At 28.0% G+C, this 18,533-nt stretch overlaps 1 protein-coding gene across 4 annotated transcripts in view; it reads right to left on the reverse strand.

Annotated features, from left to right (window-relative positions):
* Positions 1-18,533, reverse strand: part of LOC129981492 (cytochrome P450 3A41-like) — a 40,925-nt gene that overhangs the window by 1,341 nt on the left and 21,051 nt on the right. For 2 of the 4 annotated variants that reach the window (XM_056092344.1, XM_056092347.1), the window contains 10 exons: positions 17,514-17,666; positions 14,991-15,228; positions 12,849-12,988; positions 11,134-11,233; positions 10,964-11,045; positions 8,201-8,309; positions 7,433-7,521; positions 5,463-5,603; positions 1,377-1,542; positions 713-975 (listed from right to left, as the gene is read on the reverse strand). In XM_056092344.1, the coding sequence (XP_055948319.1) occupies positions 895-975; positions 1,377-1,542; positions 5,463-5,603; positions 7,433-7,521; positions 8,201-8,309; positions 10,964-11,045; positions 11,134-11,233; positions 12,849-12,988; positions 14,991-15,228; positions 17,514-17,666 (1,299 nt within the window). In that variant the 3' untranslated portion in view covers positions 713-894. Of the gene's footprint in view, positions 1-712; positions 976-1,376; positions 1,543-5,462; positions 5,604-7,432; positions 7,522-8,200; positions 8,310-10,963; positions 11,046-11,133; positions 11,234-12,848; positions 12,989-14,990; positions 15,229-17,513; positions 17,667-18,533 lie in introns of those variants that run through there. The other 2 variants (XM_056092345.1, XM_056092346.1) reach the window with 2 other exon arrangements.

The following is an 18,533-nucleotide window of genomic DNA, read 5'->3' on the forward strand; positions in this document are numbered from 1 at the left end:
GACTAAACAGTCTATTTAATCAGAAACAAATCGTATTATATTTATTTCTCTTCAATTTCTGACCTTTTAAGTCAATTTTTATTATGTGGCAAAATAAAGTTTCTTTATATTTCATTACTTTCTTAAATTTATCAGTGTACTTTTTCGGATGCCTTAAATAGCTCTTTGAACATATAAATATTCACAATTTTGTATAAACTGAAGTGAAAAATAATACAATTATAACGAATTAAAACACTATAAAAGGATGAATGAAAAAATATATAAATTATAAAATAGGTAAGGAAAAAGACGGACTGAATATATAAAAAAAATAAAATGGGTAATAATAAAAATTGTACAAAAAAACCTTTTTATGTGTACTGGCTTATTACTGGCAGAATAGGTTTCCTAAAGATGTCCATATACGTATGTTAGATTTTAACTTAGAACTTATAATATAAATTTAAAATAAGTTTTAAAAACAGTTTTTAAAAAAATCGCAAAAATATATTGAAGTTTTGTAATTATGATTTCAGAAATTACCAGAAAATAAATTTTTACATTTTTTTTTTTTGATAATTAAATTCAGAAAAAGATTTTTACAAAATAATACAGAATATTTTTTTGTAAAAATTTGTTTAATTTTTGTTATACAAAATAATTCTGAAATTTATTTTGCATTATCTGATAAAGTATACCAGTGTTTGATTATTTTGTGAAGGACATTTATAAATGTTATATCAGCATCACATACAGAAATATGTATTGTTGTTTTAATTTTTATAAAAGAAATTTGTGTTACATGGTATTTTTTTTAACTTAAAACTCACAACAAAACAAACACATATTATAGCAAATGCAAGTATTTCAAACAGAAATGAGTCTGGTGAAATAATTATACAAATATCTAACTTATTTTGAAACCAGTCTTGGCTTCAACATCACTAGAACTTGATTGGGAACCATCGTGAGAACTTTTACAACGCATTCCAGCTGAAATTGAATAAAAAAGAAGAAATTAAAAATAATAATTATATAGAATAAGTATGAGTTAACACAACAGCATTATGCAATAAAAAATAGGTCTGGATGGTTATAGAAACTACCTACAAGAAAGGTCTGGTGACTTAAAAAAATTCTTTGTAAACTTCCAATTTATTTTATCCCTTGAATTATTTAAATATCTGCACATAAGCTTGCACTGTTGAATTAGAGTTTCTTTTCTATATTGTTTTACATATTTTGTATGGAACAACGCTTTTAATTGCATCTTTGTGCATTTTATTTTATTTAGCATTAATGGCTTTTTGCATTATGTGATATTTTGAACAATTAAACAGTCCCACTACTGTACGAGTTGATAATATTTGATTAGAAAAAAAGCAAAGTTTTACCTGTTTTTGCGGTTCCGCCAACTCTATTGTAAATTTGTGCAATATCTTTGCAAGGATAATTTTTGCCGTTATGTTCACTAATCTTTGTCCGATGCAACTTCTGGGACCTACGCCGAACGCCATGTAACTACATGAGTGGCGTTTTGCTGTACTTCCTGGCAAGAATCTATAGAAAAAAATATGAATCGTTATTTGAAATTGTGCATATCAATTTCCGACAGTGAAATTCCTCCCCCATGTGAGGAGTATGTAATAATAGAAGCTATCAACTTACAAACATGAAATAACCAGTTCAACTAGAATATATAGTTGTGTTTCTTATCAACCCTTCTTATAAAGCAATGCTTAAAAAGATTTTTTAAGTCAATTCCATGACCTAATTATTCTTATCACATAATAAAAGTTACTAAAGGTTACTAACGGTTAAACTCTAGACGATATGAAATTACATCTTTTGTCCTCTTGCAATGAGTGCAATGGATTAAAAAAAAATAAATGGATATCGTGTACTAGTGTGGTTTACATGACATAAAAAAATTTACAACAACATCTAAAAAATCAATGCGGGCATCCTGGCATAGGGTTAGCGCGTCTTCCCCGTGATATTGGCGTCCTGGGTTCGAGTCCCGGTTTGGGCATGGTTGTTCTATCTGTGAGATGTGTGAATGTGCCCTCCTGTAAAAAGGGGTTGTGCAAGCGAATGAATGATGCGTGAGTAACAAAGTCGCACTCTTGGCCCTAGTTGGCGCTACTATAAAAACAAGAGGCGCTCCCCCACCGGCTTAAATCGTTGTCCTCGTAACAGCGGGCTTGTCCATGGCAAGTGCCATAAGAAACAACAATAACAGAAAATCGATGAAAGAATCTTTTTTCTATTATCTTTAAATCTGGTGTTAAAAATTTTTTTAAAAAATCTGTTTAGACTTTTCGAGGATTTAAGATATAAGATATATTGAAGAAGTGTTTTGGAATTCATTATCTCAGTCACATGTCAGCTTCTGTTGCAAGATTTCATGGAGGTTTCATTACAGAGTTTTGAATTCAAGTAAAAATGGTACAGGATTCGAGCCAGAATCCACAAAACATAATTTCATATGCGTAAAATGCTCGTGCCTTTCGTCATGTTAAATGTCAAAAGTGAAATGAACTATTTCCGGCATGGTTCAGAAGTTCGGTGAAGGGATAATCGCAAAATAACTACTTCGACCTACATCAAGGAACATGGAAAAATCTCAATGATCAGAACGTCACAAAAGTTAATGTGCGGAAACCATGGCTGAGTCCAAAGGGTCATCACTGGTCATGGTACAACCTCTTCTTAAGGAAGTATGTTCCATCATCGATAAGAGTTTGCCAAACCTATACCATTTCTATACCTACCTAGCTGGCGAGATACCATACCGGAAGCTCCTCGACCTAATTTTTGAGGTGCCCCCCCCTCTTGGGTATTTAGTGAATAAAAAAATTCAATGTTATATTTCATCCTAGTCATCTGTGCCATAGTAATGATGATGACTTATTAACAAGGTTATAATTTTTAATGTCATTCCTTTGATAGTCATGATAATGCTCCACAACGAAACATTCATCTGATAATGCTAAACTAAATCCTTTTTCAATTAATGACAAATGAAATCATTTCATGTCTATTTGATGCACTCTAAGTAAGCCGTGCCAGCATAATTCTGAAATCCATTGCAATAAAACAGGAGAATAATTTAAGACAATTTATAATTAAACATTTAAGAGATTCTTTAGATTATTTTTGTTATATGATTGAGATCAAAGAAAATTTATTACTAAATCTGTATAGAGAAAAAAAGAATGTATGCAAGCGTTTTCATATACTTTGATTTAAATGTATATAAAAAAAGAATAACCGAAAATTTATTTCTCAATTTCATCTGATTCTACAACCTTGTCTGAATATCCAAATAGAAGGATTTAATTAATTTTATTAACTGTCCTGTCTTGCATTGCATATAGTATTTCTTGGGATATTTAGAATTAAATTTTAATTAAAAGAATTCATGTATAGGCTTCTATACGAATATATTCTGTAAGAGTTTGTGTCTAAGTACAAAATAATTTTATCGCAAAATAACAACCAATATAAGAGTTTCAAAATAAGGGAAGTTTAGAATGATAAAAACAGTTCTTGAAGATAACAATCCAACCGAAATTTAAGTTTATTGTTTGGATGAAAAATTAATAAAATCTTCCTCAATGTTTCTCATTTAAAGTCTAATTATTTTATTTTGCTGTACAGGTTACACGCAGATTAAACTAAATAACTCATATGCAAACATTTTATCTATAATCTTCTGCAAACATTGCACCCATTTAAGTTTATACAAAGTAGAAATTAAAATATTTACACAGTAATTAAGATTCAGCTGTTAAAATTCAGAACATACTAAAATGAGTTATGTTATTCAATTTGAATCAAATTTTGGAACATGCATACTTCAGAAGATGCATTAGTTAGTTATGAAATAAGTATATTTATATATAAACCTACGTACAAAAAAGAAAAAGGAAGTTTAAATTATTAAAATAATAGTTCGAATGTTCTATATTATTCTAATGGATACTATATAAATGGATATTCGGCAACCAGCCATTTGTCCACCAATTAATTAATCGTGTGAATGAATTTTTGTTAAAGCACTTCATCCTATCAAAATTAATTACTGTTATAATTTAAACTTGTACAATAAATATAGATGGATTCTACTAATTCAGTTATTGAGGCTGCGAGCTTAACTTTTATTTTTTATTTTGAGGTGTATCTCGTAAATAAGAGTTAATAGGTAAGGAATAGATGTCTGTTAATGTTATGTCATCCTGAAATTTCATGTGAAATCGTATCGAAATCAATATAGTGTTTGTGGTTATGTGGATCTTCCAAAACTTTTCCCAAAACTGAATGCGCAATAAAGTTATTTTTGAAGGTTTTTCTCAAAGCTAGAAGATGATAAAGGGCAGACGATCATAAGTTTTCATAAAACACAAAAAATGGCGAAATACAGTTTTTTTTAATGTATAGATATAGCTCATTTGGTAAACTATGCTATTTTAAATGCAGAGATTATTTTAAATGATTCTTTGAATTTAAATATATTTTTAGGCAGGATTAATGTAGCAATACGTTGTAAAATATTTGAAATTTATTCAACATTAACTTGTGTCTAAAAAATATGGAAATGTAAGGAGGATGTTCCTTATTTTACACTATAATTTCACAAATTTCATGTTTTCTTGATATTTCTATGTACTTCGGGATTTATCTGTTACTCACTCTTTTCATCTCGAAGTACAGAAATTTTGAGCAGTTTTCTGTTTTCGATGACTATAATTTTGATATTTTCAGAATTTATTTTAAGATTAATTGATTAATTTTAATTATATCTAGTCAGTGCATCTAAGTATTAAATTACAGAAAAATTGATACACTAAAAATTTATCGAATCCATAATTATCATTACCATGTTCTATTAATTAAAGACTAAAAAATAAAAATTTAAAATTATAATAATAATTTAAAATCAAGTTGTAGTTGTTCTATATATATATATAAATGTAGAAAGTAATACTCAAAATGCTAGATGATCAACTAAATACAAGAAAACTCGAGGTGTATAAAGTAAAATTGGGAAATCAAGCTGAATATATATGATATAATAAGCCTAGCGATATGAAGAATTATAGCATTCAAAAAATAGGAATATGACTTAGAATATATCCATTATCTCTTTACCTATTATATTTTTTGTTTTATTACGTTTCTGATTTTTAAAAAATCAACATCTTTGAATTCTATTAAAACATGTTTTCAAAGTCTTTCTAATTTAAATGTAATGGTTTTAATAAATTATTTTATATTACAATATTAAAATGATTCTTCATTATTAGAGGTTATGAAATTTTATTATGAATTGTTTTTCTCAAAATATTGGCAGATAATACAAGAATTTAGATAATTTTGCAAATACATAAAAGTCATAAAAATTGGAAACATTCTTTAATGAGTTGAAAACTACTTATGTTCAGACAAGATATTTAAAAGAAAAAGAAATTTGCTACCTGTCTGGATCAAATTCTTCTGGTCGCTCCCAAAAGTCATTGCTATGGTGTATATATTCCACAGGGATATGTATTTCCAATCCTTTTGGAATGCGTATATGTCCGAAATCCACTTCGGCTACGGATACTCGACTGACGGAACTAAGGGGTATTACTTCGGGTCACTGAATTATAATAAAAATTCCTCAAAAAGGTAATAAATTCAGTAAGAAAATTGCCTTTCTTATACTGAGATTTTTTATCAAAATTCATCAAATAGTAATAAATTCAATAAAAAAATCGCCATTCTTATTCTGGGATTTTTAATCAAAATTCATCAAATAAGTAATAAATTTCAATAGAAATATCGCCATTCTTGTTCTGAGATTTTTAATCATAATTCATCAAATAGAAATAAATTCATTAAAAATATCGTCATTCTTATTCTGAGATTTTTAATCAGAATTCATCAAATAGAAATAAATTCAATAAAAAAATCGTCATTCTTATTCTGAGATTTTTAATCAAAATTCATCAAATAGTAATAAATTCAATAAAAAAATCGTCAGTCTAATTCTGAGATTTTTAATCAAAATGCATCAAATAAGTAATAAATTCCATAAAAATATCGTCATTCTTATTCTGAGATTTTTAATCAAAATTCATCAAATAAGTAATAAATTTCAATAGAAATATCGCCATTCTTATTCTGAGATTTTTAATCATAATTCATCAAATAGAAATAAATTCATTAAAAATATCGTCATTCTTATTCTGAGATTTTTAATCAGAATTCATCAAATAGAAATAAATTGAATAAAAAAAATCACCATTCTTATTCTGAGATTTTTAATCAAAATTTATCAAATAGAAATAAATTCAATAAAAAAATCGCCATTCTTATTTTGAGATTTTTCTTCATCCAGTTATGATTTATTTTGTTTAGAGGATTATAGCAACACAATCATTTAAATGTTTAAGCTTCATCAGACAGATTGTTAAATATTCATACAGCGCATGAAGCAATCTTAAGTTTCAGATTGCTAGCATTAAAAAATTCTTAAAGTTTCTTTCGAATTTTTGATATTGAAAAAAAGAGGAAATGGTCACTTTTCTTTTATCAATGGAGCATAGACCTGCATTTAATGTTGATTGCATGGGGAATTACTTTTCCTTTTCTAGCGTTGTTAACTGTCAATGGGATGTGGCCTATAAAAATTTATTAGAAAAACTTAATTTCCTCAAAGTAATTAAAATTACATGTAAATGAGTTCCAAGAAGTAAAAAATTAAAATGAGTTATAGAAAAAGTGTTGAATCATGAAAGAACAAAAAATTGTCAGTTCTACCAACGGCAAATGAGAAAAATAATTTATTAAAATAAAGAAATTATTATGTTCTAAAAATCAATATAATCTCTAAAAAATATTAAATAACATTTAAAAGAACAATTATTATTTCTGTGCTTTATTATTAATATTATTTTGATGATTATGGTCTACTTTAGAATTTTGAAATCCGTTAGAAACCCAATATATAACGAAGGCATTCTAAATTATTAAGTAAATATTACAAAGCAAATGCTGTATGGGATGTTAGATACATTACAATTTAGAAAACAAAAGATATATTTTGCCCTTTGTAATATTTTTTAATGTAATAGTTTTTAAATGTAAGAAAACTGGGAGTCTTTTGGTATGATAAAAATAAGAAATTTTCGAATATTTTATGCGGTTTTCAACAAATAATATTATTAAAATTGTTTAGTTTTTAAGGATTTTTTTAAAAAAATTGTTAAATAATTTCTTTACTATATAATTTATTATATTTTTGTTAACACAAAAGTATACAAAGAATAAAAACAATATTGGCTGGCCTATTTTATAAAAACTTTCTTCAATTGTTTCGTACGAACCAATTTATTAGCATACCACATAATAATTGGAAATTATTTTAGTTTCTTGTCAAAATGTTTAAAATAAATTAGTTTACTTTACAGCAGGTGGATAAAATCGCATTGATTCCATGAGAAAGCGTTCCATTGGCTGGAAGTGCCCTACATTGTAATAATCTAGTTGATCCTGCAAAAAATACAAGGAATGAAAGAATAATAATTCATTAAAAAAATGACAAATTTTTTTATTCTTCCGTAATTTACTGAAACTGAATTTAACATTCCAATTCACTTGTTTTACAAAATTTATCTTAGAATTTCCTTTATCTAGAGTTCTAAACCACAAAACTGAAAAAATTTGAAAATTATAAATATTTTTCAACTTTTAATTAAATTGAAGTCGCGTCAGACAGATACGAAAAATGAAACCTTTGACAATGAGTTTGCAACTGATGAAACTTCATCTGTCGGTGTAGCCATTGGTATTGAAAAAAAGGCTTTCCAGCAATTGAAATAGTCCATTTTTTTGTCGTAATTCATAAAAATGCTCAAAAATTCAGCATTAATGTTAGTTAATCCCTTTACTGTAATTTCTTGCGATGCAAGTCAATTTACAATCATAAACAATTTGAATAAATTAGATTTAACTGGAAAAATATTTTATAAGAAAAAAAAAAATATTAAAATCTATAAACAATAAGTACTCAATAACTTCTAAAATATAGTTATTAAAAAATAAAAAAAATTATCGATTGTTTGTTTTTTTTGATGAATATTTCTTAGTATACTTGTTTATTTGATGAATAGAGTACTTCATCTATACTTCGTAAACAAGAAATTAAAAAAAAAATAGCATAAACCCTTACCTCTTTTTCTAGAAGCAGATCAATTTCTTCTTGAATTTTCTTCTGGAAATCTGGATATTTTGCCAAAAAGTAGAATGCAAATGCAAGACTCGAACTTGTAGTTTCTAATCTGTGAAAAAAACGATTATATGTATAATATCGTCATATTTCTACTTGGTAAAAAAATGTCAATTCATATTTATCAAATACTAATTATAGTTGTTGTTGTATACTTGCATATGTAACGTACAATGTAATTTATGGGTACTCAAAATAATCTATTGATCGTATTTACCATTAAAATATATAATATAAAGTACGTTTATATCATCTATATGCATTAAGTGTTAAAAGTACATTCTTGATCAACAATTCTAATAAAATTCTTTAAATTTTCAATATACATATATATAAAAAAAGATATTATTCATAGAATGATTTAATATTAGTAGAATGTTTAAAAACACCCTTATTATCATTAGTTATTGTACGATATTTCCACGATGTTTTTCAATATTCTGAATAATGGTCAATATCGGGAATATATCATAACAATGTTGTTAGGCATTTTGTGCTAATAGGGACTCATATAAGAGAAATCTAAATCTTAAAAAAAACAAAAAAAAAACTGTTGTTTAAATATGTTTTTTTCAAGTAAATATATTTTAATCCTCAAGTAAATAATTATATTAACATATCACCCCGCATAAATATAATTTGAATTCATAAATTTTTTGTGGCACTAAGAGATGTTGGTCAATTTAAAAAAAAAAATGAATATTTTATTTGGTTAGTTTATGAAAATGTTGACTATCATTACCAAAATAATAATACGCTACACGTCGATCCCTTTTCTATTATGAATGATCAAAATTAATGAGAAAAACTTCAAATTTAGACGAATACAAATTGATGTTCACCCAAAAACTTTTGCATTTATCTAAAGACTTATATTTTGCTTCTGCCGGCGTCCTGGCATAGGAGTAGCGCGATTTCCCAGTGATCTAGTAGTCCCGGGTTCGAGTCTCGGTTCGGGCATGATTGTTCTTCTGCGTTCTATCTGTTAAGTGTGTGAATGTGTCCCCCTCCGCCTGGAAAAAGGGATTGTGCAAGCGAATGTGACGCATGAAGTAGCTGAGTCGTACTCTTAGCCCTAATCGGCGCTACGGAAAAAACATGAGACGCTCACTCGGCTTAAATCACTGGTAGATAACTGTCAGCGGACTTATAAAGTGTCATAAGTCACAGCAATAACATATTTTGCTTCTATACCGACCTTGTTATATCTACGTATTCTTCTTTTTGTAGTTTACCCCAATCTGGCTGTAGCGTCATTAACCAGTTAAGTACATTCGAGGTGTATACATGTCAATCCATATCTTCATTTTGGTAATGTCTATGTGAAATTTTTTATCTAATAAAAATGAAATATTATTCACTTTATTATGATATTTTGCAAAATATACTATTCAACCATTTGTATCGTGTTCGAAGTTTATATACTTGACTTTATAACGAAGGACTTGAGGAACTTTAAAAAATAAATTCCTCAGCTATGTGGTTAAAACCTAATAAAAAAGCTCATCAATCAAGGACAAATTTTGTCCATGATTTATTTATTACGAATCTTGTATGTAATTAGATTGGTAAAAGTGAATTTTAGTGTGCACCCAGCTGCGCCAACAATGCCAAGTCGCCAATAAAGATGGCGGACAAAATAAACAAATACTTCCGCGAAACAGTTACGGTTACCATTTCTCGCCATCTAATTAGGACTTTTTACTGATAAGTATTGTTTTTTTTTCATACTGACCGGTGTCTTCTACAGATAAAATTCTGCCCGGTGTCTTCTACAGATGCCTTCGGCATCTATAGAAGACACCGGGCAGAATTTTTTAACTTAAAATTAACATCCTACGGCTACGCTAGCAGCGGGAGCGGGAGCCTAGTAGCTTCGCTAGCACATTGAACATAGAGACTGTGTGGAAACAGAAACAGTACATAACCAAATTAAAAGAAAAAACGGAGAAATAAGCAATCGGAACATTCTCCATACAAAATTTCAAACATACTTTTCCGAACTTCATCAATTTATAAAAAAGTATATTCCACTTACCCTTCATCCATTCTGCCGGTTCGATATCAAACCATTCTCAATACAAAATTTCAAACAAGCATCCTTTCCTAACTTCATCAACTCGTAAAATATATATATATGCATATTTAACTCACCCTTCATCCATTCTAAAGGTTCGAAATACTCCCGACATAACAAATTATGAAGGGAACCAACCGTTATAACACCAAAAGAATTACGAGAACTGCGAAGAATTCCATTGCAGCTGTCTTTGAAAGTGAGAATGCAGACGATTTTTTTAAAGCGCATACTGACAATTAAAAATTGCAAAAGAATAAATATTTTCTGTTCGTATTCACCTTAAAAAAAAGAAAGAAAATAACTTTTAATTATAAGCTTAACTTTCTTTATTTAATAAATTTTTATTATAATAAAGAACAAAATTAAAATCTTTAATCGATATTTTTTTTAATATTTTTAATTTAACATTTTTCATAATGTCATTGTAGTTTATGTACAACTCAACCATTGCAAAAAGTAGTAAACAAAACATCAGTACGGTTGTTATAAAAGGGATCCAATGGGTTGCAATATTGGCGACAAACAGCTGGTGCACACTAATCTTCACTTAGGCCATTAGATTTATTCGAGAAATCATCGTAACTAAAAGGATTTTTCTTTGAACGAAAGTAAATCGAGAATCTTACCCTGCTAAAAACACAACCAATGAATTTGATTTGATTTCAGTATCTGTTAGAAATTGCTTCTTCCTTCTCAGTACGGATGGCTCTACAATTCATAAAATAAAATAAATAAAGATTTTAATATTTATAAAAATCTATAAAATATAATATGAATAAAATATTTAAAGCAATACTCGATAATTTATCTCCATTTCTACTTAATTTGCTCTTCTGTGAGTCCATTTCAGAATCAGAAGCATCTATTAACCACTGCAGAAGATCTGGTTTCTTTAACTGAAATATCATTTATTAATAGTTAAAGATAAACACATGTTCAGAAAAATATAGGGTAAAAGTGAATTATAGTGTGCATCCTGCTGCGCCAACAATGCCAAGTCACCAATAAAGACGGCGGACAAAATAAATAAATACTTCTGCGGAACAGTTACGGTTACCATTTCCCGCCATATAATTAGGACTTTTTACTGATAAGTATTTTTTTTTCATACTGCCTGGTGTCTTCTACAGATTAACTTTCGAGTTGGATAACAGGAACTGCACATAATCAATTGAAAAGAAAGAATGAAGGATGTTATACAAACGGATTTCAGAGGGAATTTTTTAACTTTTTAAAGAACGGAGAAAGAAGGAACATTATCCATACAAAATTTCAAACAAGCATCCTTTTCCCAACTTCATCAACTCGTAAAAAAATATATTCCATTTACCCTTCATCCATTCTGCCATTCTCAATATAAAATTTCAAACAAGCAAGCCTTCCTAACTTCATCAACTGGTAAATATATATATATATATATATATATATATATATATATATATATATATATATATATATATATATATATATATATATATATATATATATATATATATATATATATATATATATATATATATATTTAACTCACCATTCATTCATTCTATTGGTTCGAAATACTCCCGACATAACAAATTATGAAGAAAACCAACTGTTAGAACACCAAAAGAACTACGAGAACTGCGAAGAATTCCATTGCAGCTGTCTTTTAAAGTGAGAATGCAGACGATTTTTTGAAGCGCATACTGACAATTAAAAATTGCAAAAGAATAAATATTTTCTGTTCGTATTCACATTAAAAAAAGAAAGAAGAAAATAACTTTTAATTATAAGCTTAACTTTCTTTATTTAATAAACTTATAGTTATAATAAAGAACAAAATTAAAATCTTTAATCGATATTTTTTTAATATTTTTCAATTTAACATTTTTCATAATGTAGTTGTAGTTTATGTACAACTCAACCATTGCAAAAAGTAGTAAACAAAACAGCATTAGGGTTGCCAGAAGAGCGATCCGATGGGTTGCAATATTGGCGACAAACTCGGGAGCACACTATTCTTCACTTTATCCAAATATAGATGTTTAGTTTAAATTATATATTATTAATGTATAAAATATATTCGAAAAATAAACTTAATAATAATGGAAAGGCAGCATTTTATTAATTTTAAGTTTATGAAATTAATTTTAACTGCTTGATTATTAAAAGTGATTCGCTGATTTTCATATACGAAATGAATGTCATATACGAATATTTTGAAAGTGAATTATTCTGTGGCATCTGTACTTAGATTCATATATCTTTAAACTAAAGGTAACAAATCAAAAGAATATTATAGTGAGCATAAATCTTATCTCATTTTCTTTCATATCCACATTGTACATAGCTACAATAAATATTACTTTGTCAGCAATTACCATTATTTTCTTAACGAATTGTATTTATATTGAATTATTATACTAGTGAATAATCTTTCATAAAATTAATAAATGGACCTATATATTTAGGTATGATAAGCTTTAAAATCTTAAGTTGTGCATAAATATGTATAAATAATGATATACTTACGTTAGGATTATTTCTTCTTTGTTTAATTATAATATCCAGTGCCTTTGTTATTTTTAGCGGTGGTATATTTCCTTTATTTCTGATGAACATAGAGAGAAAATTAATTGCCATTGCAAGAATTCCAAGCTCAGGGAAAATATCTAGCCAGAAATGATTAAAATATAGGTACTAACATAGGTTTCAAACATATATTTTAAATATGTGGTTAACTTAGTCCTCTACATATGTAAAAGATTTCAATCGTTTTAGTCATTTTTAGTTTTAGTATGTAACACAATCTTTGAAAAAACGGGAGTACTGCTCTTTAAATTCTTTAAGGAAATATTCTAACTTTATGTATTATCAAGATACTTTTGGCAATGCCTTGTCAATTGTAGTGCAGAAACTGATTAAGAAGATAGAAAGCAGGGGGAAAATGAGAAAGCATGCTGAATTTATATGGTTTTAGAAAGTAGTCTGCCGATGCATCGTCTCATTTTCCAGGGAAAATAAAATAGTTTGGGAAAATAAACGAATAGGGAAGCTCATGCCATTTAGAAGTTAATATTAAAAAACTGTATTTCCAGTGCCTAAAAATATTTTTAGAACATCAATAATCATAAATTACTGCGCGCGCACACACATATATATGCACACGTGTGTGTGTATGAAAGAGAGAATGCCCCCCAAAAAGTTTAGTCTAAGCTGTTGTGTTGTTCTAAGTCTTAGCTATAAATTACTATCAGTCTAATGAAACCCTGATGCATGTATTACGTCAGGGTTTAAATAAAAATTTTACATGCTTAAATGGAGACTAGTAATTTAAAGTTATATTCAAGATTCTTATATTCTTGTTACTTAAGAAATATTATCTTTAATTTTCAGAATTTCCATTAATTAGTGTGCACATTTGAACTAAAAAGTTGCAGACTGAAATATTGGTATTTCGTATATCTGATCAGATTTTGTTTAAAAAGTGAGTGAGAAAGAAGTTTTATTGATTTAATTCAATTAATTCAACTGTTTGTACCAAAAATTATAATTTGATATCATCAGAAAAAAATTAAACTGAAACCTAGCATCAATATTTTTTTTAAAAAATTGTCCGGTTTTTAAGATTTAATATTTTTCGATTTTGTAAGTTCTATCATTGCTATTATCAGATATTTTTCATAAAATGCATCATGATTCGTACTGAAAGCTTATTTTTCATCCTCATATGCATTATTTCGTGATCTTACATCATGATTCGTACTGAATTTTGATATTTCGGGATCTTTGATATTTCTTGATTTTGATATTTCTCATATGCATTATTTCGTGATCTTACATCATGATTCGTACTGAATTTTTTTCATTCTCATATGCATTATTTTGTGATCTTACATCATGATTCGTACTGAATTTTTTTTCATTCTCATATGCATTATTTCGTGATCTTACATCATGATTTGTACTGAATTTTGATATTTCGGGATCTTTGATATTTCTTGATTTTGATATTTCTCATATGCATTATTTCGTGATCTTACATCATGATTCGTATTGAATTTTTTTCATTCTCATATGCATTATTTCGTAATCGTACCTTGCGATATTGATAATTTCACACAATCTTCTCAATAGATATATGTGAATATTTAAAAAAATAATACTAAAGAAACACAATGTCAAAAATCGATTTCTCTCAGTTAAAGTTCAACCTTCACAATAAGACGAAGTCTCATTTTCTTCCAGGTTCTTTTGAAGAGGAAAACACAAAATGTGTATAATATTGAAATTCTCCAAAGGCATAAAGTTTTAAAAAGAACAATTTAAAAAAAAGAATTAGCAATATTATAAATATAAAATACAAAATAATATAAAAAAATATAAATAAAAACAAGTATTATGATAAGTGCAACTCAAACCACATAGCATCATTCCTGTTAAATTTAATTTTGCAAAAATAATTGCCCTTATTTTTGCAAATTTTTCAAAAATTTAATAAATTAATGATTAAAATTATTAGTATTTTCGATACATCGTCGTTTATCCGTGGTAAGGTTAGGTTATAGATAGTGATTTAAATCGATATATTTGGCTTCATATACAAATATTTTAACTATATTGAGCGTTTGTGGTACTGCGGAAATAAAATGAACAAAGCTACAAACTTCTTACATCCAAAAAATAGGATCTTTGATGAAAATGGCAGATCGAATATAACTTTGGCGCTTCTCAACAAAGGGTCGTCAGGGTCATTGAGACTGTCAATATTCATCGCGAAAGCTTGGGCAGAAATGATGTCCAGTGTAAGCCTCTGTAAAATGTTTAGAATATCAATCACCTCTTCCTTCCGAGATTTTTCTTCTAATATGGAAATTGCGCTATCACAGACTTGATTGACTGCAGGAATCATCTGGGAAAGTTTTTTTTTTAAAAAAAATCGATATTAGATATAAGGTGAGTTTTAAGTTGGCGAAAGATATATTACATTACACACTTCAAGAATATAATTATTAAAATGCTTGAAATATCATAATGGAATATTTCGAGCTAATCATTTTTGTTCAGTAACATGTTCAAGAATTATTAGTGTTGTGCAACTACATATATCATAGTATTTTACCTGTTGATGTATAGATACAAAAATATTGTATTGACTCAACTAGTATAGTTACATTTTGACGATTCGATTAAAACTTCATTTTGATGCTACTGAAAAGCTATTGTGATTTGTTCTCGGTATCCCATTATGACGTCAAATAGCAAGAACGAAATGGGAAGTAACACATTCCATTCTTACTCAAACTGGTAACAATAGCATTTTTGACTCCCAACTACTGTTTTATGGCATATCCAAAAGAAATCAAATACGGATCTTGATCCCATGTTTACATGACCTGTTAACCCTTTAAATAACAGGGCTTAGATTCTTAAAATGGAAGGTGATTTATCCAATGTTCAATTAATTTTTACACAGTGAAGATAAAAATAGATATTGGTGTTTGAAATAACGACAAATATAGTTTTAAATGTTGACATGAGTCAGGAAATTCTAGATAAAGAGCCTTCTAGTCCGTTGTCTGTTATTACTTCATTTTAAGTATTGAGGAATACCCGAGATTTCTAGGTACCAAGCACCTTTCGCAAGTATTTGTAAAGCAAATTTACTGTTTTGAGTAATGAAAAGTTAGGACTTCGAGAATTAGTATGCCTAAATCATGCCCTATTTTTTGACAGAAAATTAGCAAGATATTAAGATTAAATTCACTCTATGCATTGAAAGTTTCACGTAAGGTGTTTAGATTCAAAATATTCTGGCTTAATTTATTTCAAATCAATATAGCCATATATTATATTATCTAAGATAATCAAAATGCGTCTCCCATGCTTTCTTGATATTCGACTCATGCAAAAGACATCTGCGACTCTCAGATATTTCAATCAATGGATTCAAATTTCATAACATTCGGGTCAATTTCCAAAATATATTAAAACAAGATAAAAATTTAACAAAATTATTGAAAGACAAGAAATTCAGCACCAATGGATGACGAATAAGATTAAAGTTAAAACAGAAAACTAAAGTCCAAATGTCTATACATTGAAATTCGAAAGGGAAAAGTAATCTTCAGTGTTAGCACAATGCAAAATAATAAATATCTTGTGTTACTGGTATTGCAGAAACATAAATCGTCTTTCTGTATATTTTTGTAAATGAATCAACTTATAATGCACAGTAGATCTTTGTACAGTAGCTTATAAGATCTACTGTGCATGTAGCTCATAGTAGCTAGCACATCTATTTACAGCATACATATATCTGAATTGAAAAAAAGATCAAATATAAGTGGGTATCAAAATCTTTCGAGAAACCTTTAATCTTCTACGTGATTTTTTTATTATTTTCAATATACTTTATTTGCGCTGTAACATTGGATTCTTGTTTCTTCTGGAATATGTTTAGGAAACTCTTTTCTCTATTCTTGTCAAACATCGTCAGAGTTTCGCGGTGAAAATCCTATTCTGATCTCTTGTCGTCTTTTTAAGACATTCTTCCACTTGTGAAGTATGCTCTCAAAAATGCCAGCATGATTCATGTCAGTATCGCAGTAAAATTGCTAGATCATAAGCAACATTCCTCTGTCAAATTTGATATTTTCTTTGATATTTTTGATGATGATGCCTTTGTTCTTGTTGGAATTTAAAAAGATGGTAACACATGTTGTCACTAATGCATGAGCTGCACAACTACTTATGTTCACAATAGGATTCTGTTTTTACCACTGTAATCGTTTTTTTTTCAAGTTTCCCTTCATTCAGCATCAAAAATGTAGCTACTTCTACTGTCAGGGAGTAGTTTTGATATACTGTCTGGTAGTTGAGCAGAACAATGTCGAACTTTTCGACACTTCCCTGGATGATTCAAAAGAAAAGATTCTATATCTATTTCTGAATATATGCTGTAAAATTATGAATGACAAAGCCATCAAATGATATCTTACATATAAACTTTATGTATAGGCATTACAAGCTAGCCTGGGAGAAATAATATACTTAAATGGATAAAAAAATGAGAAAAGAGTTGGACTTTTATATAATTAAAAAAAAAATTTTATTTACTTTAATTTATGTTCAAATCTGAATAAAGTAATAAAAATAATGTATCTCGATCATCAGTGAAAATTTCAATATTCTCACCCCTTTGAGTTTATTTGCTGAGAAGGTTGATGACAGAATAGATCTCACATTTTTCCAATGTTCTCCTTTTAAGTTTATCAACAAATTGTCCATTATTGCCGAAGCTGGGATAGTGTAATCCAGGAAACTATGAACTCTCAACGGTACACCTTCCTAAAATGAATTTTTCACATGAATGAAGAAAAATTCTAAAAATGCATCTCAGTAAAATAAATAACAAGGCATCAGATTTGAAACAAAAGACTTCTGAAGGGAGTATTAAACGATAAAACACACATTGTTTCTACACATGAATGTAAAAGCTTATCATGAAGAAAAAATGTATAATTATTTGTCAGCCAATAAATTTAATGCATAAAATTAATATTTATAACACTGTCGTCCCATCTCTTAAGTGATAAGTAGCTATCCTGTTCTATACCATGTGAATAAAATAAGCAATTAAATATGATTTATTTGTAATTAATTTTATTGATTTCTTTAAATTTGTTTGCAAACAAATTTATGAATTTATTATAAGAAATACATTAAGTGTGAGCATTAAATAAATGTAGGACATATGAACGTAGTAGCTGAGAAACCAATGCTAGCTACATAACAAAATGCAATAATTGAGATATTAAGTTGAATAAAGCATATATAAATGCTTCATTAAGGACATTAAATATGAAATTTCTCGTTGGTTTGAGGTAATTTAATTCAAACTAAGAGTGTAAATAAAAAATCTGTACCATCAAAACCTTACATAAAATTTAGAAGTGTCCACTTGATGTCTCAGTTGCTACAGTTGATATTATTACATTTATTTATGACTCTCTCGTTTTGATGTCTCAATTGTTGCTTTTGTTAGATTACATTTATATATGCTTTATTCAACTTAATATCTCAATTATTGAAGTTTGTTATCTGGCTAGCTTTGGTGTCTCAGTTACAACGTTTGTAAATCGTTCATTTATGAATGATTTGTTCATCTTAATTTATCAATTGTTGCGTTTTTTTAAATCTTATATTTACATACGG

The sequence above is a fragment of the Argiope bruennichi genome, chromosome 8 (assembly GCF_947563725.1).
Source record: "Argiope bruennichi chromosome 8, qqArgBrue1.1, whole genome shotgun sequence".
In the NCBI taxonomy this organism is placed as follows: Eukaryota; Metazoa; Arthropoda; class Arachnida; order Araneae; family Araneidae; genus Argiope; species Argiope bruennichi.